Here is a 27,482-nt window from a genome sequence, read left to right on the forward strand (position 1 = left end):
GGACAGGGGCAAGTCCGTAATAAAGTCCATTGCAATGTGTTGCCACGGAACAGAGGGTATAGGCAGAGGCAGAAGACGACCATATGGCAGGTGTTTGGGCGTCTTGTTCCTGGCACAAGAGGAGCAGGCTGAGACAAAAGAAGCGACGTCCGTGCGGAGGGATGGCCACCAGTAGTGACGTGCAATTGTACTCCATGTTCTCTTCTGACCAGCATGGCCGGCTGTTTTCGAGGCATGGCCCCAGTGCAACACTTTTTGCCTGTCGGTCTCAGAGACATAGGTCTTCCCGGGCGGTATCTGGGCCAGGGTGACAGGGGCCACCGGAATGATTTTGCTAGGACAGATGATGGGTTGGGAGGTCTCCTCCTCCTGTTCCATGGGCATGAATGACCTGGACAAGGCATCTGCTCGCACATTCTTGTCCGCGGGTCAGAAATGGAGCTGGAAATCGAACCTGGCAAAGAACAAGGACCACCTGGCTTGCCGTGGGTTCAGTCGCTGAGCGGACCGCAGGTATTCCAGGTTCTTGTGGTCCGTATAAATGATCACGGGGTACACTGCTCCCTCCAGAAGGTAGCGCCATTCCTCCAGAGCCAGTTTGACTGCCAATAGCTCTCGGTCACCGATGGTGTAGTTGCGTTCAGGCGCTGAGAAGCTCTTGGAGAAGAAACCGCAAGTCACCATCTTCCCGGAGGAGGACTTCTGCATGAGCACAGCTCCGGCTCCCGAGGAGGAGGCATCCACCTCCAAGGTGAACTGTCGGTTTAACTCCGGACGGTGGAGCACAGGGGAGGAAGCAAATGCCCGCTTCAGGGAGCCAAACGCGGCGTCGGCCGCAGGTGACCAGTCCTTCGGATTAGCCCCCTTCTTGGTCAAGGCGGAGAGAGGTGCAGTCAGAGCAGAAAAGTGAGGGATGAACTGACGGTATTAGTTTGCGAATCCCAGAAAGCGTTGGATTGCCTTCAGTCCAGAAGGAGGGGGCCAGTTGAGAATGGAAGAGACCTTCTCCGGATCCATCTGCAGGCCGGTATCGGAGATCACGTAACCCAGGAAGGGAAGAGAATACTGCTCGAAGACACACTTCTCGTACTTGGCGTACAGACGATTCTCCCTCAGTCTTTGTAGAACCAGCTGCACGTTCTCTCTGTGGGTCTGGAGGTCCGGAGAAAAGACCAGGATGTCATCAAGATACACCACCACACAGACGTAGAGAAGATCCCGGAACACGTCGTTCACCAATTCCTGAAAGACTGCTGGTGCGTTACACAGGCCGAAGGGCATCACACAGTATTCATAGTGCCCATCGCGAGTATTGAACGCGGTCTTCCATTCGTCCCTAGAGCGGATGCGGACCAGGTTGTAGGCACCCCGAAGATCCAACTTGGTAAACACACGAGCTCCCCTAAGCCGATCAAACAATTCGGGGATGAGCGGCAGGGGGTATTTATTTTTCACGGTGATTTGGTTCAATCCCCGGTAGTCAATGCATGGGCGTAAGTCGCCCTCTTTCTTCTTAACGAAGAAGAAGCCTGCTCCAGCAGGAGAGGAGGATCTCCGAATGAATCCCCTTGCCAGGTTCTCTATGATGTAGGTAGACATGGCCCTTGTTTCGGCAGGAGACAGCGGCTATATCCGTCCTCGAGGTGGTGTAGTTCCCGGGAGCAGGTCGATGGCACAATCGTAAGGACGATGTGGCGGCAGGACCTCTGACTCCTTTTTATCAAAGACGTCCGCGAAGGACCAATAGGCCGAGGGCAGTCCCGGTAGGGACTCTGGAACCGGAGGTCGTCGGATGGGCTGTATAGTCTTCAGACAGTTCTCGTGGCAAGAGGAGCCCCATCGGGTGATTTCACCAGTACCCCAGCTGACTGACGGTTCGTGTGTCCGTAACCAGGGGAGTCCCAGCAGGATTTGATGAGACATGTGTGGGAGGACATAGAGAGCGATGTTCTCGGTGTGCAGGGCACCGATACGCAGTTCCACCGGCTTGGTGATCCACGAGATGGTGTCAGAGAGGGGTCTCCCATCCACAGAGGCAATCACGAGGGGTTTGTCGAGTGGGGTAACAGGCACCTTGTACTTGTCCACCGTGGCCTGCTGGATGAAATTGCCTGCTGCCCCGGAATCGAGGTACGCCTCGGCCGTGAACCGCGTCTCTCCCGTTGTCACTTGAACCGTCCACGTAACCGGGTCAGAGAGAGTCCCAGCACCTAGGGTGGCCTCTCCTACCAACCCTAGGCTTTGGAGTTTCCCGGCCTCTCTGGACAGGAGCGTAGCAGGTGTGTGCCCTCTCCGCAGTAGAAGCAGAGACCCTTGGCGAGCCGTTCTGCTCGGCGTTGTTCGGACTGCCGCAAACGGTCGATCTGCATGGGCTCGTGGACGGAGACACCAGATGACGTTGACTGAAGTACGGCGGGCTTCTGCGGAGGAGATGAATCCCGTATCAGACGTCTCTCACGGGAGACCTCTTTGGATCGTTCCTGAAAGCGAAGATCCACTCGAGTCGCTAGGGCAATCAGGGCATCCAGGGTGGACGGCACGTCACGACCAGCCAGCTCATCTTTAATACGACCCGAGAGACCTTCCCAGAAGGCGGCGGTTAGAGCCTCATTGTTCCACCCGAGTTCCGAAGCCAAGGTGCGAAATCGGATGGCATATTGGCCCACCGTCAGAGTCCCCTGACGTAGCCAGAGGAGAGATGAGGCAGACGCAGAGGCACGTCCGGGCTCGTCAAAGGTGCCACGAAATGCCTGCAGGAAGTCCTGGATGTTAGTGGTCACAGGGTCCTCCTTCTCCCACAAGGGGTTCATCCAGGCCAGTGCCTCACCCTCTAGATGGGACATCATGAACGCGACCTTGGCTTGGTCGGAGGCAAACAAGTGCGGCAGCTGCTTGAAATGGAGGGAGCATTGATTGATGAATCCCCTGTAGGTCTTGGGATCTCCGGCGTACCGGGGTGGTGAGGCCAAACGAAGTCTGGAAGCATCCGAGGAGGCTGCCACAGAAGCTGTGGCCGTGGATTGTACAGTGGAAGCTCGAGATGCTGAAGATGTGACCGACGCTTGTAGCGTGTTCAGGCAGGCGTCCACAGAAGACATGAAGTTTAGCATGCGGGTCTGGGTCTCACGCTGGCGTGTGAGTTCCTCCTGCAATGCTGCTAGTGCTTCGGCGGGATCCATGGCCTGTTCTTACTGTTAGGGCCAGGTGGACGGGCAGACCCAGGAGGTGGATCCACTGGGCCGAACACCTTACTGAAGGCAAGGGGTCCGGTAGCCGGAGCACAACAGGTAGCAGGACAGTCCGTTAAAAGAGTGGAATGTAGAAGTCCCTGGGACCACGGAGTCACTGATGGTAGTCCGGGTGACGGAGCTCAGCTTCGGAGGCCGAGATGTTGTCAGGCGGAGTCCGGAACCGATGGAGCGAGAGGACGGATCACCACAGGGATCAGAGATGGTACGGACTGACGGGATGGCAGATAGTCAGAGTTCGGGGTTCGGGAATCGGCAGGACCGGATGGCGAGGCAGGAGCGGCTCTAGAAGAGAGATAGGTAAGTATGCCAGCAGACACAAGGAGACCTGACTCCTAGCTTAGGAAACACGAAGAACAGGCACCGCCCACTTGGACATTAAACCCCTTTATACCCTGTACCTGTGTGTTCAATATCCTGTCCGTGGACGCTGGCCCTTTAAGAAAGGGTCAATGACCGCGCGCGCACCCTAATGCGCATGCGCGAGGCCCGGGTGCCAGAAGCCAGGGCAGGGAGCGGCGAACAGGAGGCAGGGGAGCCGGGCTGGAGCGAAGCTGCCGGCGGACGCTGGGAGCGGGGACCGGGATGCCTGGGGATCATAGGTGAGGGGGCCTGGAGGCTTAGGAGCGGGGGACGCCGGACAGAGGAGCCGGGGAGCGAGCCAGGGAAGCCGGGGAGCGTGGCAGGGGAGCCGGGGAGCTGGACAGGGGACCCGGGGAGCGTGACAGATTTGATGCATTTCTCCAGGTTAGTCATCCTTATTACTCTGGATATTTACTTTCTGTACATTACTATCACCACAGACCATAAACACACAAATATACATAGACAGGTAAAACCAGTGAGCTGTCTCAAGACCTTTGCAACCTTATAGTTGCAAAACATACTGATGGCATGGTTACAGAAGAATTTCTAAATTACTGAAAGTTCCAGTAAGCACTGTTGGGAACATAATCCGGAAGTGGATAGAACATCATTTCCCCATAAACCAGCCATGACTAGGTGCTCCCTGCAAGATTTCAGACAGAAAAATGAAAGAATTATCAGAAGAGTTGTCCAAGAGGCAATCATCATCTGTGGAGAGCTACAGAAAAGCTTTGAATCAGCAGGTACAATTGTTTCAAAGAAAACAATAAATAATGCACTAAACTTCCATGGCCTGTATGCACACTCGCCACGCAAGTCTCCATTGCTAAACCAGAAGCATGTTAAAGTTTGATCAACATCATTTAGACAAGCCTGTGATACACCGGGTCAGATGAGACCAAAATTGAACCTTTTGGATGACATAATACAAAAACACTATACCAACAGTGAAGGTTTGGAGCTGGGCGCATCATGGTATGCAGCTGTTTTTCACTGGCAAACTTCATATGATTGAAGGAAGGATGAATGGACAAATGTACCAAGACATTCTTGGTAAAAATCTGCTGCTATCTACCAGGATGATGAAGATGGAATGAGAGTGAATATTTCAACAAAACAATGATCCCAAACAGACAGCTACAGAAACTCTCAATTGGTTTCAGAGAAAGAAAATAAAGCTGCAAGAATGGCATAGCCAGTCACCTAACCTGACCATTTTTTCTTGGTTTCAGAGAAAGAAAGAATGGTAGAGCTTACCACAGGACCTAAATTCAAAAATAAATTAATGGAGGGAACTAAAACTCAGAGTTCATAGAAGGAGCCCACTGAACCTTCAGGATTTGAAGAGTGTTTGTGTGGAAGAATGGGCCAAAATCACACCTGAACAATGTATGCAACTGATTTTGTCACACAGGAGGCGTCTTGAAGCTGTCATCACCAACAAAGAGTTTTGTACAAAGTATTAAATCAATTTCAGTAAGCGTGCAATACTTTTTACCAGTGTCATTTCTCCATATTACACATAACTTAATTTATGGACATCTGGTGAGAACTTCATGTCAATTGCCAATTTAGAAAAATATTTAATTAGAAAATTGGTGACGTGTTCAATACTTATTTCACCCGCTGTATGTATCTTTCCATCTATCTTGTAGCTGAACAAAATATCATTTTTGTATACCATTAAAACAATGATTTATTGCTAAATGTCTCAGTGTCTCTTAATCGTTAGTACTTACCTTCCATTGAATGTTGTCAGTTCCCAATCAGTGGTGATAAACGTGTATGAAATGGATTATTTCATATAACAAAAAAATACTTCTTGCTATTAGCAATTTGTATTCAAATACCAGCAAGACTTATCCCATTAAATAGCTTCATAAAGATACAATTCATTAATTGATTTAGCAGTATAGCAGATCTGCCTAGAAGCTAGTAATCTCTGCATGCATGTGAAATTGCATTTATATTCTTTAGCTAGTGTAATTTGTTGTATCCTTTATATTTTTCTTGCAGCATAGAGTGCAGAATGCTAAATTATTATTAGCTGGCCAATATGTATAACGGAAATCGTTAAGATTTATACATTCCTCCACATGAAAATTGTAACACCAAAAAGGAAAATTTATGGAATAATGGAAATCACAGGATGAATAGTCATGTTAATGATATGCAAATGATGAAAAAATGTCAAGTAAAATTTAGAAACATCACTATTTATTCAGTATTGAGCATGAATGCCACCTGCAGAACTCCACGCACTTACACATCTTGGCTGCTGTCAATGACATTATTAATATTTGTCGGAGGAATGTTCAGCCACGCTGAATGCACTTGGGCAAATCATCATGAGCCGTTGTTGGCAGCTCCTTTTGTAATTGGCGACAAATGATGTGTCAAATGTGCAGACCATAGTAGCAGTGGTTTAAGAACAAATAAATGTAGCACTGAGCTGTTAGTGTACATAGAATGAAGAGTAGAGGGGTCAGGCTACTGTACGCTATGCCACTGCACACCTTCATCCTATGAGTAGCAGTGACATTTCTTCGTAAAAGCCTTTTTGGTAGTGTTACCAACATGATCTCATCAGATTCGAAGAATAGTGATCTAAGGTGTCAAACGATGGCAATGTAATCCATTGGAAGGCGCCTGCATAACATTGGGCTTTGAGCCAGATGTCCACCTCCAGGTGTCCATTGACTTCAAATCACTGCTCTCAAGACTATCATGGCGAAGAGCAAGATAGAAATGGAGGCTGGAATGGAAGTCTAGCCTGTTCAGTAATGAGTCACACTTTTATCTTGGATGCAGTAACTGGGGATTGGTCTAATGGACACATGTGCAATGTCATGAAGATGCTTTTATGAGGAAATGTGAAACATTCTCAGGAGTAATGTTTCAAAACGTGAACACACCACATGTTACTCGTGCTACTGTGAGTAGCCTGCATGCCCTAAATGTGCTACCATGCTCTACAACGTCTCCGGACTTGTTACCCATAAAGTACATTTGGGACATTTATTGTACGGCAATTTCAAAGGGAATAGCGGAGCTTGTTAATTCATGTGCTCAAATACATTCACTGTGACAGAACATTAACCATTAATAACAGTAATAATAGTGGCAGCTGGGAGCTGTTATGAAACCCCTTCTATTACTCCAATTGCCACCACACTAGGGCAATAGGGCTAAGATGGGTAAAGTGACGGAATTCTCACATCTAATGTATGCGACAATTCTGAGCAGCTGTAGGCTGCTATTTTTAGACTGGGGGGCCCAATAATAATGGTCATTCCCAGCCTGAGAATACGAGCCCCCAGCTGTTGGCTTTATCATGGCTGGGTATCAAAATTGGAGGGGACTGCATGCAGATTTTAAAAATTATTTATTTAAATATTTAAAAAAAAGCTGCATAGGGTCTGTATTAGTTTGATGCCCAGGCCAAGATAAGCACATGGCTGAGACCTGCAGCTTGTAGCTCTATGTTTTATCTGAGCTGGGTATCACAATATGGGGGGACCCTTTGCCAATTTATTTATTTTTACACTGTAGTGACGCAGACAGTGTGTGATGCCAGCAAATCACAGACACTGTAATACAGGGTGGGAGCGCAGTCTGACGGCAACCAAGCACAGACGCTGGGACTGACGGTGGGCAGGGGAAGCAGTGAATATGTATGAGGGTTAATGAACGGACCTGGAAGTAGTGCTACAGCCACGTGGGAGACTCTGTAAGTATAACACGCCTGCTCTAAGCCCTCTAGCTATTTCTGCCACCATTTCACAGCCCAATGTTAGGGTCCCCTTAGACTTATACGGGGTTCAGCATCTGGGCAGATGTTTGGGTTCAAGTCCAGTCCCGAACCAGATCTTTTTTTAAAATCCGCCCAGACCCGCTGAACCTGAACATTTAACCCATCTCTAGTCCTTTGCAGTCCAATACTTGCCCAGCATAAGCAAGATAGTTTCTGGTTATTAGCTGCACCCCCTCTATCCCATCAGTGCTTTTTCTGTCCTATAACAGAAGTAGTGCAGATTTGAAAATGTACAGATCTAACATAACAGATTAGTGTGTGTATATGTATGAGTGTGCATATTTTTGTGTGTATAATTATTTGTGGGGTGTTTTGTAGTGTATGTGTAGTGAGCAGAAAATTATGTATTATGTGTAAAGACAATAGAACCACAAAAGTACTTCCAGGATTTTCCAAAGAAACTATCTCCTATTAACCCCTTCAGCCCCCGGGCACTTTCCGTTTTTGCGTTTTTGTTTTTTGCTCCCCTTCTTCCGAGAGGCGTAACTTTTTTATTTTTCCATCAATCTTGCCATATGAGGGCTTGTTTTTTGCGGGACGAGTTGTACTTTTAAATGAAACCATAAGTTTTACCATATAGTGTACAGGAAAACTGCAAAAAAATTCCAAGTGCGGAAAAATTGCAAAAAAAGTGTGATCGTACAATAGTTTTTGGGATATTTTATTCACTATATGGTAAAACTGAGGTATCTATGTGATGCCTCAGGTCAGTGTGAGTTTGTAGACACCAAACATGTATAGGTTTACTTGTATCTAAGGGGTTAAAAAAAATTCACAAGCTTGTCCAAAAAACGTGGCGCACGTTTTGCTCCATTTTCCAAAACCCGTAGCGTTCTCATTTTTCAGGATCTGAGGCTCAGTTATGGCTTATTTTTTGCGTCTCGACCTGACGTTTTTAACTGTACCATTTTTGCGCAGATGCTACGTTTTGATCGCCTGTTATTGCATTTTGCGCAAAATTTGCGGCAACCAAAAAACATAATTTTGGCGTTTGGAATTTTTTTGCCGCTACGCCGTTTACTGATCAGATTCATTGATTTTATATTTTGATAGATCGGGCATTTCTGAACGTGGCGATACCAAATATGTGTGTATTTTTTTATTTTTTTAACCCTTTAATTTTCAATGGGGTGAAAGGGGGGTGATTTGAACTTTTAGGTTTTTTATTTTTTTTTAATTTTTTAAAACTTTTTTTTTTACTTTTTTTTTTATTTTACTAGTCCCCCTAGGGGGCTATAGCAATCAGTAATCCGATCGCTTTGCACTATCTGCAGATCTCAGCTACAGAGCTGAGAACTGCAGATTTGCTGCTTCACTTTCAATGCCGGCTGTATTCCGGCATTGAGAGGAAGTGAGTCATGTTAGCTACAGGCGTCATCACATGACCCTGTGCTACCATGGCAACCACCGAAAGTCACGTGATCATGTCACGTGACTTCCGGTGGGGGCGGGGTAAGTGACTGTCATGGCGGCGCCCATATACATATCGCTGCCATGATTTTGGCAGCGAAATGTAAGGGGTTAATGGCCGCGGGTGGAAGCGATTCCACCCGCGGCTAGCAAGCACACATGTCAGCTGTTGATAACAGCTGATATGTGCGCGGATCGCCGCCGCCTGCCAGCGGCAGGGGGCGGGGCTTACCGGCACACGATCCATGATGTACCCAGTACGTCATGGGTTGTTAAAATCTGTCACTATTTTTTTGCTATCTTAACTGAGAATAGCATAATGTGTACCGCCCCGCTCTCAGCAGCCGAGCTGCTCGGATCCGGCCCTACTGTGGGTGGTTCGAGGGTCTCTGGACCCGGGGGCCTCATGGTCACTTCAGATGAAAAGGGGTAGTGATGGGATAGTGGATTTAGAACGTATATGTACGGGCTGAGCCATCTGGAGTTCGTGACGCCACCCACGGTGTGTGGTGATATTGGAAACTACCGCTGCAGTTACGGGGCACCCGGGGGAGATGTTATGCAACAAGTTGTTAACCCCTCCGTGGGCAGGGATGGTGGCCCCGGGACCCGTTGGGGGTTTGGCGATACAGGGAGATGGGTAACCGCAGGGTGCTGGTCTGCTCACTATTCGAAAACACATGAGTCTCTGGTAAACCAAGGTGATGGTGGTCGGTGCCCGCAGCCGGCTGCGTTCTGGTTCCCCCACCCGGCTGGTGGTCTCTGTCTTTCTCCTGCACATGTTTTGAATGGTGGACTGCCTGCACCTGCAACTTCAGGAGTCTGCTCCCGGCTTGTGGTTGCCTAAGGAGCCCTTTGCCCGCAGACGCTGGCCCATGGGATCTCTGAGCCGTGGCGGTGGCCTTTTATCCCCCTTGGTGGGCTGTTGCCTTCAGTCGTGACTTTGGGTGGGACAGGACCTCTAGTCTTGGCCGCAATCAGTTAATTAGCTAGCCCCCAGTCACTTCTGGACCTAGCTTCAGGGTCTGAGTACCATCCTTTGTACTCCGGTTTCCGAGTCGGTTCCCCGGGTCGGTACCGGCGGGCCACTACCCTGTCCCGGTCCACCTCGGTTCCACCGAGCCATCTTCCCGGCTCCTGCAGACGGGGACCGCTGTCTGCCTCCTAGCCAAAGGCACCAGGGCTCCTACCCTGGCACCTGTTCAATTTGGGTTCTCGCCTCTGCTGGAGCTGCACACAGCTCCAGCCCACACTCCTCTGCAACTTGAACTCTCAACTTGTTCTGAACTTTCCCACCCCAGGATGTCTAGGACTCCTCGGTGGGCGTCTTCCAACCACCTGGTTCCGCCCCCTGGTGTGTCTATCAAGCCCTGAAGGGGGTGACTAGGGTTTTGTGGTTGGCTGTGTGTTACCAGTGAGGGAAAGGTGTAATGCGGGGCCTTATTTGTGACTACCTGGCCCGGCCAGGGCGTCACAAATGTAGGAAAAGAGACCCTGATTCCAGCGATGTATCACTTAGTTTGCTGGGTGGAGCAGGTTGTGATACAGAATTTTTAGATGAAGCACGTAGAAGGACTCGGAAAGCTAACTCCGCCCACACCACAGTTTTCTATGTGTTGTGAACATAAATCACTCACACAAACGGTAAACGGAAAAGGGGAATGCGCGGCCGCACCCAACTGATGCCTTCACAGACTGAAGACCCTACCCGCATAACTAACAGCATCGCTTCTAACTTGGCTCTCTAAAAGGCCATTAAAAGGTTTCTCGTGCCTCCTGAGGGACTAGTGTTGAGGCCGTAAAGCACTGCTTACAATGGGAGTGGAAGTAGTGCAGTAACAAACAGATACCCTGTGTGAACAAAACTGAAACAGGTACATATCAGGTGAAAGAATAAAGGGGTTGGGAAGGAAAACACAGACAAACAGCAGCCTCTCAACTTATTTTTTCTTCCAAGGTAAACACCAAATATAAAGAAATTGAAATCCGAGGAACAAGTTCACATGGAAATGTAGCCAGCAAGGATATGTACTGAAGGGAAAACATACATATCCCCAAGCAGGCTGTGATAGGACAATGAAAAATATGACAATGAAACACACCTGAAGAGGATAAAGCCCGGAAAGTCAAAACAAATGTAATAGTTACCATCAGCATGACGACCAATGGGAAAAGGACAGTAGACAGGGGACCCGACCACAGAGCAAGAGGTCACCAGTTCTAATCCCAAAACCAAGGCATGGCAATATGTATATTGACAACAATATGCTAAATAGTGCTGGTGGTGTAGTTGGATCAGGCTCTTGTCCAGGCAGTGATAATCTCCTGATAATAAAGCACTTGTTTTATTAAAACAACCGCACACATCCTAATAAGTGACACTTCCCTTAAATCAGTGTCCCAGCTTTACATCCACATCTTCTGACCTGTCCGCAATACCCCAAAGGGTTGTCCAGTATTAGTAATTTATTGTGTATCCTTAGGCTCAATTCTATATCACTTGTGGTCTCAGACTTCTCTCCCTTATGTTCAGCTGTTCTCATGTATTGTGGTTTGTCTTGAGGAACAAGTTTGTTTCACTTTGAAACACATTGACAATAAACCACAGTTTTTTTTCTGCACACTACAGCTGATCATGCTGTTGTTACCCACCATGTGAGCTGCTCAAACACTGCAAGTGGCTAACACTGGGCCGAGCACTATGCATACCCAAGCACAGCGATTCTCACTCAAGTGGTTTGCATTCGTAAAGCACCAGAACTCCAAACCCAAACTTTCTTTACTTCGAAAAGTCTGAGTTTGTACTGAACACCAAGCTTCATGTTAGCTCATCTCTAATTCTTGCTACTTATCCCCATTGATATGCTTAACAGCGCAGAATAAAAGTTTGCAGATCACCTTGATAAGTATATCGGCTGGATACCTCCAATCAGTAAAAACTATGAATGTTTTTGTAAAGCAGTTATTACAGCTGCAAAGAAATCAATACCACGTGGCTTTCGCAAAGAATATATCCCAGGATGGTCTGATGAATGTGAACAACTGTACAGACAATTTCTTGAGAGTGAAGATGGTGAAATTGGTGAGGAATTGTTGAACAAACTGAATGCAGCACGTTGTATTACATGGATGCAAACAGTTGAGAATTTGGACTTTAAAAGGTCCAGTAGAAAAGCATGGTCTCTTTTAAGAAAACTAGAAGGAAATCGTAAAGTAAAGCAGAAAACGAATTCTATAACTCCAAATCAAATTGCAGCATACATTGTGAACATCTCAAGAAGCCCAAAAGACCGAGCTCACAGCATAGAAGTTAAAAATAAGTTTAAGCTACTAAAATCATCAGTGGCGCCATCTGAAGAATACTCACGTGCTTTTACAACCTGTGACATTGAAATTGCCCTTGCTGAAACTAAAATTAACAAAGCTCCCGTCTCTGATGGGATCCATCCTGAATTTCTCAAAAACTGTGGACCTTATGCGAAAAAATGGACGGCAAAGTTCTCAGATATTATGAAGAATGCTCAAGTCCCTAGTAAATTAAAACATGCCAAAATAATTGGATTGTTAAAACCTGGGAAGCCTGAAGATAATCCATCAAGCTATAGACCCATTGCCTTGTTGAGTTGCTTATATAAGCTCTTAGAACACTTAATATATAACAAGATCAGTTTAAAGATTTTCGACTCAATACCTATAGAGCAAGCTGGCTTCAGACCTGCTCGAAACTGTAGTGACCAGGTCTTAATTTTGACAACTCTCATTGAAGCTGAATTCCAGAAGAACAAGAAAGTTTCAGTGGCGTTTATCGATCTCTCTGCCGCATATGATACTGTGTGGAGGGAAGGACTTTTATATACATTTTTTAAGGTGATTCCATGTAAGAAAATGATGTACCTCTTGAACAATATGATTGCAAATCGAACTTTTCATCTTATTATGAACTTTTCATTATATTATTAACCAGTTGTAAGAAATCTTTAAACAACGGACTGGCCCAGGGATCAGTGCTGGCACCTCTCCTGTTTGCCCTGTACCTAGCTGGTATTCCTAAAACAGTGTCACGGAAATTTGGATATGCCGATGACTCGGCACTTGCTATGGTAAGCAAAACGATGGAGGAAGCAGAGGATGTTCTTACAAAAGATCTTAGTGTAATGGGAAAGTACTTCCGACAATGGAGATTAAAACCTAACCCATCAAAAATGGAAGTTTGTTGCTTTCATTTACACAATGCAAGTGCTAAGACTAAGCTTAAAGTACAATTTGAAGGCCAATCTGTTAAACACAATTTCAATCCTAAGTACTTAGGTGTAACCCTTGATAGAAGTCTAACTTTTAAATCCCATCTGGATAAATTGGCGCAGAAACTGAAAGCACGTAATAATATTATTCAGAAACTTTGTGGATCCTCCTGGGGCTCGGCAACATCTGTTTTGAGAACATCTACTCTTGCCCTGGTGTACTCTGCTGCAGAATACTGTGCTCCAGCATGGTTAAATAGCTGTCATGTAAACTTAATTGACACTCAGCTGAACAACTCTTTGTGTATAATATCTGGTGCTATTAGACCTACACCTGTTCACTGGTTACCTGTGCTGGGTCATATCGCACCCGCAAATCTAAGAAGACAAAAGCTCCTACTTAAAGAATACACTAAAGCAGTGAATAATGAAAAACTTCCAATACACCAAAATATCAGAGATGTTACAATACAACAATTGAAATCAAGACACCCACCCATCCGAACTGCAATCACCTTGCATGAACAAGACTTCAATTTAAAGGAGAAATGGCGAGAACGTTGGGTCAATGTAGTAGACGGTGATCCCCAAATGTTCTCTAATTTACAAAACCCTCCACCAGGCTTCAATCTACCAAGGAAAATATGGGTTACTCTAAATCGTATCAGAACAAACTTTGGCATCTGTGCAGATTTTATGTATAAGTGGGGAAAATATGACTCTCCGACCTGTGACTGTGGAGCAGATCGTCAAACTATCCGGCACATTGTTGAGGAATGCCCCCTGAGATCCTACCATGGTGACAAGAAGGATTTCTATATTGTAAATGATAACGCTATTGCATATATAGAAAATCTTGATATTCAAATTTGATTTTTATCCTTTTGATATTTTTCAATCACTGTCTATTGTCTGGTGTTTATTTTTATATGATGGTAAGGTATACATCCATACGATTAAATATATTAAATTCTTTACATTTTTTATTTTTTGAGATTTTTGTTCAAATGTTCCTATTTAGAAAAAAACACATTCTGGCAGTTTTTTACTTTTCACTGAGGCTCTCGATAGAATGACATTTCATATTCTGTAAATGTTCTGCATTTTTTGTGAACACTGGGGTCAAAGGAAGTCATCTCATTTTCATCATAGAGCTCGCTCACACCAGTGTATAAATCAGACGAGCGCTATCCGATTTCAATGTTATTCAATGGGATAGTGTAGATGACCGATTTCTTTCACTGAGAATCTGTATGTGTAAAAAAGCCAGAGTCGTAGTATGGCATCTGATTTTTATGAATACATTGCAATTCCATAGAACGTTGTATTGCATAAGAAGCTGTACATGGTCCTGTTAATGAATAATGGCTGCCGAATAAGAAAAAAACACAGATTGCATATGGATTTTACAAGTGAAAAAAAATTCTTCAGACTTATGGATGAAACGGAAACTGATCTTTTTATACTATTGTGTGATCCTAACTTTAAGCCAATCTCTGTAAGTGCTCTTTAAGGTTCAAATCAATAGTTTCGGTAAAAAGGCAGGCCCCATAATCATGTACAAAAAATAAAAATATGCAGTTCCTCACGGGGCAGCAACTTGGACAAATATATTGCTAAAGTTTGCCTAAAGGGAAAGGATAAATAGTCCATTCAAAACAATGGCTTTTTTTAAAGGTGGAATGGCAGCCTATGTAAGGCTTTGCACAAATGGATGGGATTATCTGTGCTGGGTATCGTAATATGGGGGGACCCTATGACATTTTATTTCTTTATTAATTATTACTCCAATCTATAGTGACCTGCAGACAGAGTTTGTGATTGCAAGCAGTATGACACGCTGTCACACAGGCTGATAGCGCTGTCTGACTGCAACCAATCACAGACGCCAGGACTGTCGGTGGGCGGGGGAAGTAGTGAATATGCATGAAGATAAATGAGCAATCCCGGAAGAAGAGGGTGTGGCCCAGATGCAATTACTCGATAAGTATAGCACGCTTGCTTTACTTTTATGTTTCCTTTTTTTATTTCCGGAGTAGCATGATCCGGATCATTAGCAGGAGTTCCCTGAGAACTCTGGGATCGGGACCGGCACCCGGATACTTTTGAACCCGCACGGATCCAGACTTTTACAGTCTGGGTTCACCCATCACTACTCATTACATTGGTTTGTTAAATTTCATGGCAGCCAGGCATTCTCTGCGTCATCACAGCCAAGCACTACCTGGGTAACTATATAAATGATTGTTTTTACGTAGATTCATAAATTACCCAAGTAAACACAAAACTCTTAATGGATAGAATGTAGTTTTATTTTGTCGTCTGCAGCACTGCTGTCAGTGAGTAATGGTATACGCCCTTCCCAGAGTAAAATATAGAAGTTAAAAGTGACAAAGATCACATCATTAGTCTTTTAGAGTAAAGGGGTGGGGAGCAAGGAATAGATCTCTGTCTTCTGCCATGAATCTTATTTATTCTTTCATTTGTTTTTCAAATTAGTGAATATTCTTCATTTAAAACAAGGAATAGGTATTAAGGGAAGGTAAAGGTAAGAAGAGAAAAAATGAATATTCATTGCTATAAAGGATACCTATTGAGAAAGATGCACTCAGTCAGCCCTGTATTTATCTAGTCATTGATTAATTCATTACCTGGTTTTAGTATAAAACAAATTATTTACAGGAGCAGCTGACTATGTAATGGGGGCTTATGCGTAATTTGTAGATTAGCAGATTATCTGAATTTAGTTGGCATGACTCGGTCTGGTGCATAACCGTGGTTGGGCATATCTACCTTCTCAGGTTTTACCCCAGGTCAAGTTGTAACAAAGTAATTGAAGACTATGCAGCCTGCCCTATCGGACTGCTGTGGTCTTTCTGGAGCTTCCTTCCATCATAACCTGTCTCACCTGTAAGTCATTACAAAAAGTTGCACACGTTAAAGCTCCCAGACAAATTAGACAAAACGTGTCTGAACCTGCTGATTTTGGCAATATCGACAAACCATCTAAGTATATGGGAGTTACTTATATATTACTCAGTCCATCAGTTATTAGATAAATGAAACTGAAATAGCTGTTGCAAAAACTCAAATTGTTATAAAGAAAAAAGGTTAACATTGATAGGGGTGCCCAAACTTTTTTTGCCACCTACAGTTAGGTCAAAATACTTTGTAAGCAATTAGTAATTGAGGTCTGAAAGCCACGGACATCACCAAACATTGGGTTTCCTCCTTTGCAATGCTTTGCTGTCCTTTACTGCAGCTGACATCAGTTGTTGCTTGTTTGTAGGTCTTTCTGCCTTACGTATGTGAAATGCATGCTCGATGGGGTTTAGGTCTCATGATTGACTTGGCCATTGCAGAATATTCCACTTCATTGTTTAAAAAACTCTTGCTTTCACAGTATGTTTTGGGTCATATCCTATCTGTACTGTGAAGCGCTGTCCAATCAACCTTGTTACATTCGGTTGAATTTGAGCAGAAAGTATATCCCCGTACACTTCAGAATTAGTCTGGCTGCTTCTGTCTTCAGTCACATCATCAATAAACATTAGTGACCTGATGCCATGAATGCCCATGTCATCATATTGTCTCCACTATGTTTAGAGAAGATGTGATGTGCTTTGGGTCATGTGTGGTTCCAAGCCTTCTCATGATTTCTTTTTCCCATCAGTTTCGTACAGGTTGATCTTAGTTTCATCTGTCCAAAGAATGCTTTTCCAGAACTGGGCTGGCTTCTTTAAATGTTTTTGGCAAAGTTTAATCTGGAATTTCTATTTTTAAGGTTGATTGTTTTCACCTTGTGTGGTGAACCCTCTGTATTTGCTCCCATGAAGCCTCTTCCTTATGGTTGATATACAGTCAGGGCCAGAAATATTTGGACAGTGACACAAGTTTTGTTATTTTAGCTGTTTACAAAAACATGTTCAGAAATACAATTATATATATAATATGGGCTGAAAGTGCACACTCCCAGCTGCAATATGAGAGTTTTCACATCCAAATCGGAGAAAGGGTTTAGGAATCATAGCTCTGTAATGCATAGCCTCCTCTTTTTCAAGGGACCAAAAGTAATTGGACAAGGGACTCTAAGGGCTGCAATTAACTCTGAAGGCATCTCCCTCGTTAACCTGTAATCAATGAAGTAGTTAAAAGGTCTGGGGTTGATTACAGGTGTGTGGTTTTGCATTTGGAAGTTGTTGCTGTGACCAGACAACATGCAGTCTAATGAACTCTCAATTGAGGTGAAGCAGAACATCCTGAGGCTGAAAAAAAAGAAAAAATCCATCAGAGAGATAGCAGACATGCTTGGAGTAGCAAAATCAAGTCGGGTACATTCTGAGAAAAAAGGAATTGACTGGTGAGCTTGGGAACTCAAAAAGGCCTGGGCGTCCACGGATGACAACAGTGGTGGATGATCACCGCATACTTTCTTTGGTGAAGAAGAACCCGTTCACAACATCAACTGAAGTCCAGAACACTCTCAGTGAAGTAGGTGTATCTGTCTCTAAGTCAACAGTAAAGAGAAGACTCCATGAAAGTAAATACAAAGGGTTCACATCTAGATGCAAACCATTCATCAATTCCAAAAATAGACAGGCCAGAGTTAAATTTGCTGAAAAACACCTCATGAAGCCAGCTCAGTTCTGGAAAAGTATTCTATGGACAGATGAGACAAAGATCAACCTGTACCAGAATGATGGGAAGAAAAAAATTTGGAGAAGAAAGGGAATGGCACATGATCCAAGGCACACCACATCCTCTGTAAAACATGGTGGAGGCAACGTGATGGCATGGGCATGCATGGCTTTCAATGGCACTGGGTCACTTGTGTTTATTGATGACATAACAGCAGACAAGAGTAGCCGGATGAATTCTGAAGTGTACCGGGATATACTTTCAGCCCAGATTCAGCCAAATGCCGCAAAGTTGATCGGACGGCGCTTCATAGTACAGATGGACAATGACCCCAAGCATACAGCCAAAGCTACCCCGGAGTTCATGAGTGCAAAAAAGTGGAACATTCTGCAATGGCCAAGTCAATCACCAGATCTTACCCCAATTGAGCATGCATTTCACTTGCTTAAATCCAGACTTAAGACGGAAAGACCCACAAACAAGCAAGACCTGAAGGCTGCGGCTGTAAAGGCCTGGCAAAGCATTAAGAAGGAGGAAACCCAGCGTTTGGTGATGTCCATGGGTTCCAGACTTAGGGCAGTGATTGCCTCCAAAGGATTCGCAACAAGATATTGAAAATAAAAATATTTTGTTTGGGTTTGGTTTATTTGTCCAATTACTTTTGACCTCCTAAAATGTGGAGTGTTTGTAAAGAAATGTGTACAATTCCTACAATTTCTATCAGATATTTTTGTTCAAACCTTCAAATTAAACGTTACAATCTGCACTTGAATTCTGTTGTAGAGATTTCATTTCAAATTCAATGTGGTGGCATGCAGAGCCCAACTCGCGAAAATTGTGTCACTGTCCAAATATTTCTGGACCTAACTGTAGATACTGAAACACCTTCTTCCTGGAGAATGTTTTTCATGTGGGTGAATGATGTGAAGTGTTTTTTTTCACCTTGTAACGGATTCTGTGATCATTCACCACTGTCATCATCCAGATGTTTGTTGAATTTTTTTGCTTAATTTTCAGCTTTGCCCAACACTTGGTCGTCTAATAGTTAGACAGAGACCTGGAGGTACATACAAGCCATAGTGTTTTGCACCGACTGTGAAATTTGGTGGAGGATTAGTGATGATCTTGGGATGTTTCAGCAAAGCCTGAATTGGGCAGGTTAATCTTTGCGAAGAACGTATGAATCAAATTTTATACAAGGTTATCCTGGAAAAATAGTTGGTTCCTTCTGCTCAGGCAATGTTCCCCAACTCTGAGGACTGTTTTTTCCAGCAGGACAATGTGCCATGCCACACAGCTAGGTGAATCAATGTGTGGATGAAGGACCACTACATCAAAACCCTGTCATGGCCATCCCAATCTCCAGACCTGAACCTCATTAAAAACCTCTGGAATGTAATCAAGAGGAAGATGGATAGTCACAAGCCATCAAACAAAGAAGAACTGCTTACATTTTTGCACCAGGAGTGAAATAAGGTCACACAAAAGCAGTGTGAAAGACTGGTGGAAAGCATGCCAAGACGCATGAAAGCTGTGATTAAAAATCATGGTTATTCCACAAAATATTGATTTCTGAACTCTTCCTGAGTTAAAACATTAGTATTGTTGTTTCTAAATGATTATGAACTTGTTTTCTTTGCATTATTTGAGACCTGAAAGCAATGATTTTTTTTTTTTATTTTGACCATTGCTCATTTTCAGAAAATAAATACAAAATTTATTGCTTGGAAATTCACAGACATGTTGTCAGTAGTTTATAGAATAAAAGAACAATTTACATTTTACAAAAATATGCTTATAAAGAGAAAAATCAGAAAAACTGAAAAATTTGGAAGTGGTCTCTTAATTTTTGCCAGAGCTGTATTTACATTAAATATATAATATAATTTAGATTGTGAGCCCCAGTGTGAACAGTGATGATCACATCTGTAAATGCTATGGCATTAATAGAACTGTATAAGTGAATAAGATAAATGAATATATATTTTATATATAAATTATTCGCAACTGTATTGCATTACATATGTATCATGTGCACTCTGATTTATATCTTTAATTATATACATCTTCATTCTCTAGACATTAAAGTTCACAAGACAGCAAAAGACACAATGTGATGAAGAATTCAGTCTTACAAACCAACAATTAAGGCAACACAGGAGTGACCTAAAGCACCAACTGGAGGATACACAGGTGAGCCAGACTTATTAATACCAGGCGAATATTTATGGGGTGAAACTGACATATACAGTATAAATCATTTTACATATGATACGACAGGGCAAAAATCTATGTTCTGAATCTTAGCAGTTCAGAGGTGCTCTTGTTGTCATGAAAGGTTTTAAGGATGTGGGGCAGTGTAATGTCTCCAACATAGACATATCAGTAATTTTTTCTGAACTGTTGAATAGCATTTGGATAGTAAATTATTAACTCATGTAATAGTAGCTAAGATAGGACAAAGTAAATGGAGAGTGCCCCCAAAAGATTGTCCAAGTTTGCATGTTGAAATTATACAAAGTGCAGTGACAGACTGGGGTGCTAAGGGCCCAACAGTAAGGGTCAGCACACATGGCAAGTAATACGGAGCGAGTAGAATGCGATAGAAAATTGCATTCCACTCGGACCAATATTACTCTATGGGGCAGCTCCCATGAGCTATTTTTTTCTCAGCTCTAATTGGACCGAGAAAACAATCACAGCATGCTACGGGTGGAATGAGAGCCTGTCTCACCCGAACCCATTCCAGTCTAGAGGGGCGAGAGAAACATCGCATTGCATTCGCATTACAGCGGAGTGCAATGTGATTCTCGCATCAGCCGGCAACGGAGGAGATGGGGAGATAAATCCCTCCCTAGCCTCTGCAGTGCCTGCCCGCCCCTCCTCAGAGCCGGCCCTCCCTTCTGCATGGCCAGGTTCCCCCTCCGCAGCTGTAGTCTGATCGCAGGATCGCTGTGCTGAGAGCATGAGCCGAGTCTCATGCGAGTACGAGCACTAATCCCTGCCCAATGTACGACCAGATTCATGGAATTATTACTTGAATCTTCGTCATAAATTCCTGACAGGCGTACATTAAATACATTTGAGTAGAGTGGTGGCTGTATATGCAACTGTTTGACCAAAAGTGTTCCAGTTGGTGTCCAAAGGCAGCGAAGTGTGACACTGATCTCTGATACACTTATTCTACCCATATACAGTAATATATAGTGATATATTTTCTATAAATTCCATAAGTACAGTCATGGCCAAAAGTTTTGAGAATGACACCAAAAGTATATTTTCACATGATCTGTTGCCCTCTGGTTTTTAATTGTGTTTGTCTGATGTTTACATCACATACAGAAATATAATTGCAATCATATTATGAGTACCAAAAGGTTATATTGACAGTTAGAATGAGTTAATGCAGCGAGTCAATATTTGCAGTGTTGACCCTTCTTCTTCAGGACCTCTGCAATTCTCCCTGGCATGCTCTCAATCAACTTCTGGACCAAATCCTGACTGATAGCTGTCCATTCTTGCATAAGCAATGCTTGCATTTTGCCAGAATTTGTTGGTTTTTGTTTGTCCACCCGTCTCTTGATGATTGCCCACAAGTTCTCAATGGGATTAATATCTGGGGAGTTTCCAGGCCATGGACCCAAAATCTCTATGTTTTGTTCCATGAGCCATTTAGTGATCACCTTTGCTTTATGGCAAGGTGCTCCATCATGCTGGAAAAGGCATTGTTGGGCGCCAAACTGCTCTTGGACAGTTGGGAGAAGTTGCTCTTGGAGGACATTCTGGTACCATTCTTTATTCATGGCTGTGTTTTTAAGCAAGACTGTGAGTGAGCCGATTCCCTTGGCTGAGAAGCAACCCCACATATGAATCGTTTCAGGATGCTTAACAGTTGGCATGAGACAAGACTGGTGGTAGCGCTCACCTCTTCTTCTCCTAATAAGCTGTTTTCCAGATGTCCCAAACAATCAAAGGGGATTCATCTGAGAAAATGACTTTACCATAGTCCTCAGCAGTCCACTCCCTGTACCTTTTGCAGAATATCAGTCGGTCCCTGATGTTTTTTCTGGAGAGAAGTGGCTTCTTTGCTGTCCTCCTTGAACCCAGGCCTTGCTCAAGCAGTCTCCGCCTCACAGTGCGTGCAGAAGCACTTACACCAGCCTGCTGCCATTGCTGAACTAGCTCGACACTGCTGGTAGTCCGATCCCGCAACTGAAACAGTTTTAAGATACGGTCCTGGCGTTTGCTGGTCCTTCTTGGGCACCCTGGAGCCTTTTTGGCAACAATGGAAGCTCTCTCCTTGAAGTTCTTGATGATGCGATAGATTGTTGACTGAGGTGCAATCTTTGTAGCTGCGATACTCTTCCCTGTTAGACCATTTTTGTGCAGAGCAATGATGGCTGCACGTGTTTCTTTAGAGATAACCATGGTTAACTGGAGAAACAATGATACCAAGCACCAGCCTCTTTTTAAAGTGTCCTGTGGTGTCATTCTTACTTAATCATGACTGATTGATCGGCAGCCCTGTCCTCATCAACACCCACACCTGTGTTAATGGAACAATCACTAAAACAATGTTAGCTGCTCCTTTTAAGCCAGGAATGCAATGATGTTGAAATGTGTTTTGGGGGTTAAAGTTCATTTTCTTAGCCAATATTGACTTTGCAAGTAATTGCTGTTAAGCTGATCACTCTTTATGACATTCTGGAGTATATGCAAATTGCCATTAGAAAAACTTAAGCAGTAGACTTTGTAAAAATTAATATTTGTAGCATTCTCAAAACTTTTGGCCATGACTGTAGTTTCAACACATTTCAAGACAGGAGAGATAAAAAACAAACAAAAAAACAACCTAAGAGAACATAGTGGCTGATAATAAGACTGTGAAAATCTGCCCCATACATTAGGGGGTGGTCTCAAGCCCTCTTTTAGCCTTGTATTATCTAATATATAAAGCTGAGTGTATGTGTGTGTATGTATGTGTGTGTGTAGGTGTGTATGTCCGCTAAAGGAATCTGCACCGTCGCATTTACAATCACGAAATTTTGCACAGACGCCTCATGTGACCCAGGGAACGTCGTAGACTATGTTTTGACAGAAAAATTTAACCCTGTGCTTTACAGTTAGTCTATAAAATCCTGCCGCCATTAAACTGAATGGAGGTGGGAGCTATAGGTTATTAATAGCAATTGTCAGTGGTTGCTATAGGAACAAAATAAACTGTTAGTTGAAGCTTATGTGTGAGGTTATATGATGTCGGTGGAGAGATGGATAGAGAGAGACAGAAAAAGACAGAGAGAGACAGACAGAGACAGATGGGGAAGGAGACCGCCCTGGAAAGAGACAGCCCTGGAAAGAGACAGCCCTGGAAAGAGACAGTCGGGCAAAGAGACAGTCGGGCAAAGAGACAGTCGGGCAAAGAGACAGCCGGGCAAAGAGACAGCCGGGTAAAGAGACAGCCGGGCAAAGAGACAGATCCGGAAACAGACAGACGGGGAAAGAGACAGACGGGGAAAGAGACAGCCGGGGAAAGAGACAGACCTGGAAAGAGACAGACCTTTAAAGAGACAGACCAAGACAGACGGAAAACAGACATATGGGGAAAGAGACAGACACACACATAGAGACAGAGACAGACACAGAGATAGAGAGAGACAGACAGACAACACAGAGATGGAGATTGATACAAATACAGACAGAGATAGAATAGTCAGACAGAGACATAGACACAGACAGACAAGGAAAGAGACAGACAGAGAGACAGACAGACAGCAACACACAGACAGAGACTGGGAGAGAGACAGAGAGACAGTTAGTATCTCGGGCAACGCCCAGGTACTACAGCTAGTATTCAAATAAATGTCAACCCACAATACAATTACCATTGTTTTCTTTAGCATTTATGAGGAGCAAATACTAAAATTATATACTACTACTACTACAATTTTACTATATGACTGCCATTAGCATTATTTAATCAAATTAACTCCCCCATTGTAAAAAGGTGTCCATAAAATAACCTCAGGTGCTTGGAGCCGTGTGCAGACTGACCCAGTGGACAGAATTGGCTGAAAATTGGTACAGTATGTATGCTATTCAAAGCATGGGGAAACGGAAGGCATCTTAAGAAAAAGTTTGTACCAAAACTCTCCACCAGGTGAAAAAGTGGTGCTGTACAGTGAGCGTGCCTTGTAACTCAGTCTGCAAGATGCCTGTCTCTTTGCCGGATCATGCGCTGTTAGTGCGGTTGTTTTATGAGAATGCCAGGAATGTTACAGCTGCAATGAGAGCCTTTCGTTATTTGAAAGACCTTCACAAATGTAGCGGTTCAATGGCTGTCAATTCGCTGAGACAGATGATGACAGGTTTTGAGGCAACAGGGTTACTGAATGTTCAGCCAGGGTGCGGGTGACGACCGGTAAGCAGAGAGGTTGTAGAGGACATTGCCACTGCCGATATGGAACAGGGCACAAACAACCCTGCTGGGAACAGTAATGCACGCAGTGTTTCCAGGCAATTGGGGCTCTCGTACAGCACAGTGTGGAAAGTTCTCTGAAAGGTCTTGCAGGCATACCCATCATCAACAACTTCTTCCTCATGACAATGATACCCGCATGACATTTGCATTCATGTTTCTGTCGAGAGTGGAAGTGGATGGCAATAGGCCATGCAATGTCCTGTGGTGTGACTAAGCGCATTTTTACCTGAATGGAACGGTAAACACACATTCCTGTCGTATATGGGCTACTGAAAATCTGCATGCGGTCGAGGGGGTTCCGCTATATTCACCAAAGGTAACCATTTGGTGTGGCTTCACCTCATCATTCATCCTCGGAACTTTCTTTTACGAAGAAATGAGGCCCACTGGGGTTCTGTGACAGCAGCGAGATAACAGAAAATGCTGGCAACAGTGGTTGATCCGCAACTCCAACAGAGGCAGTGTCTTCAGACGACCACCTTCATGCATGATGGAGCACCTTCTCACATCGCATATTGTGTGAAGAACGTTCTGCGTACACATTTTCCCAATTACAGGATTTTGAGCCGCTCCTTCCCTAACGCATAGCCACCACGTTCGCCCAATCTTAATCCTTGTGATTTCTGGTTGTGGGAACACTTGAAAGAGCGTGTTTATTGGGGAAATGTCGACAAGCGTTGATCATGTTCTGCATAGGATGAACATGATCACCATGTATGATTGCAGCCATATTCAACAGTTATGATAGTCTGTAGAGCAATTGTGACACCTCCAATTATCGGCACACGGTTTTTGGGCCACTGTACAGCGCCACATTTTCACTTGGTGGGGAGTTTTGGTTTAAATTTTTTTTAAAGATGCCTTTCGTTTCCCCATGCCTTGAATAGGATACATACCAATTTTCAGCCAATTGTGTTCACTGGGTCAGTCTGTACACGGCTCCAAATACCTTAAGTTATTTTATGGCCGCCTTGTATTTGACGGCAGGTGAATTATAAACTATTTTACTATTTGAGCAAATGTTGCTTTTCCAAAAAAATGGCTTCCCCCTTACCATGCCTTTTTTACTAAAAGTGTGTAAAGATGAGAATGTCATTCTTTAGAAAACCGTTGACATAACACAGAGCAGGTTACAAGAACTACCATGCTGACAGCTTCCAACATGGAACTTGTTGTTTAACTTGGGGTTGTCCAGTCTAAATCCATAAGTCTGCAGTCACTTCATGTGTCACTCTATGTGACTGCAGACTTATGAATACTCACATTGCATGCACTGTGCGCTGTGAAGAACCGCCACACAATACATGCGATCTGAGGATTTATAAGTCTGCAGTCACATAGAGTGACACAAAGATACTGCAGACTTATGGATTTACAGTGGGGAAAAAAAATATTTAGTCAGCCACCAATTGTGCAAATTATCCCACTTAAAAAGATGAGAGAGGCCTGTAATTGACATCATAGGTAGATCACAACTATGAATGACAATATGAGAAAACAAATCCAGAAAATCACCTTGTCTGATTTGGCAAGATTTGTTTTGCAAATTATGGTGGAAAATAAGTATTTGGTCAATAACAAAAGTTAATCTCAATATTTTGTTATATATCCTTTGTTGGCAATGACAGAGGTCAAACGTTTGTTGGTATGTTGGCCCATTCCTCCATGCAGATCTCCTCTAGAGCAGTGATGTTTTGGGTCAGTCGCTGGGCAACATGGACTTTCAACTCCCTCCAAAGGTTTTCAATGGGGTTGAGATCTGGAGACTGGCTAGGCCATTACAGGACCTTCATATGCTTCTTACAAAGCCACTCCTTTGTTGCCCTAGTGGTATGCTTGGGATCATTATGGTGCTGAAAGACCCAGCCACATTTCATCTTCAATACCCTTGCTGATGGAAGGAGGTTTGTACTCAAAATCTTACGATACATGGCCCCATTCATTCTTTCATGTACATGGATCAGTCTTCCTGGTGCCTTTGCAGACAAAAAGTCCCAAAGCATGATGTTGTCACCCCCATGATTCACAGTAGGTATGGTGTTCTTTGGATGCAACTCAGCATTCTGTCTCCTCCAAAAATGATTAGTTATGTTTCTACCAAACAGTTCTACTTTGGTTTCATCAGAACATATGACATTCTCCCAATACTCTTCTGGATAATCCAAATGCTCTCTAGCAAACTTCAGATGAGCAATGACATGTACTGGCTTAAGCAGGAGAACACATCTGGCCCTGCAGGATCTGAGTCCCTGGCGGCATAGTGTGTTATTGATGGTAACCTTTACGGTGGTCCCAGCTCTATGCAGGTCATTCACTAGGTCCCCCATGTGGTTCTGGGATTTTTGCTCACCGTTCTTGTGATCATTTTGACCCCATGGGGTGAGATCTTGTGTGGAGCCCCAAATCGACGGAGATTATCAGTAGTCTTGTATATCTTCCATTTTTTTATTATTGCTTCCACAGTTGATTTCATCACACCAAGCTGCTTGCCTATTGCTGATTCAGTGTTGCCTGCCTGGTGCAGGGCTACAATTTTGTGTCTAGTGTCCTTTGACAGCTCTTTGGTTTTCACCATAGTGGAGTTTTAGGTGTTATTGTTTAGCGTTGTGGACAGGTGTCTTTTATAGTGATAACAAGTTCAAACAGGTGCCATTACTACAGGTAATGAGTGGAGGACAGAGGATCCTCTTAAAGAAGAAGTTACAGGTCTGTGAGAGCCAGAAATTTTGCATGTTTTTAGATGACCAAATACTTATTTTCCACCATAATTTGCAAAACAAATCTTGCCAAATCAGAGAAGGTGATTTTCTGGATTTGTTTTCTCATTTTATCTCTCATAGTTATGGTCTACCTATGATGTGAATTACTGGCCTCACTCATCTTTTTAAGAGGGAGAACTTGCACAATTGGTGGCTGACTAAATACAATAGTTCCCCATTGTAAACTAGACAACTCCTTTAAGGCCACATAAACTTATAGTTATTCTCATACCTAATATGGCACTGATCTGCAAACTTTCACTTGTTGAAAAACTTCAACTCCCAACTTGCCTTGATATCTTGCAGCTGTGATAACATGCTAGGAGTTGCACTTTTGCCAGAGCTAAAGGGTGACAGGTTGAAACAGGACCCTTCCCCAGTTTTAGTATGTTAAATTGGCCACATTATAAAATAGCGATTGCAGAACTAACACGTTTTTTTTTTTAATTTGTCCTCTCCGTTGCAGAGATATTAGCTTGTGAAGTATAGGTTATAATTTATGTTGCAGTTCAACTGTGGATTACCAGA

General features: G+C 43.8%; 1 protein-coding gene across 3 annotated transcripts in view; it reads left to right on the forward strand.

Moving 5' to 3' along the window:
* Positions 1-27,482, forward strand: part of CCDC178 (coiled-coil domain containing 178) — a 705,487-nt gene that overhangs the window by 229,303 nt on the left and 448,702 nt on the right. For all 3 annotated transcript variants that reach the window (XM_075316358.1, XM_075316359.1, XM_075316357.1), the window contains exon 15: positions 19,797-19,910. In XM_075316358.1, coding sequence (XP_075172473.1) covers positions 19,797-19,910 — 114 coding nt within the window. The remainder of the gene's footprint in view (positions 1-19,796; positions 19,911-27,482) is intronic.

This window comes from Anomaloglossus baeobatrachus, chromosome 6, assembly GCF_048569485.1.
Source record: "Anomaloglossus baeobatrachus isolate aAnoBae1 chromosome 6, aAnoBae1.hap1, whole genome shotgun sequence".
Lineage (NCBI taxonomy): Eukaryota > Metazoa > Chordata > Amphibia > Anura > Aromobatidae > Anomaloglossus > Anomaloglossus baeobatrachus.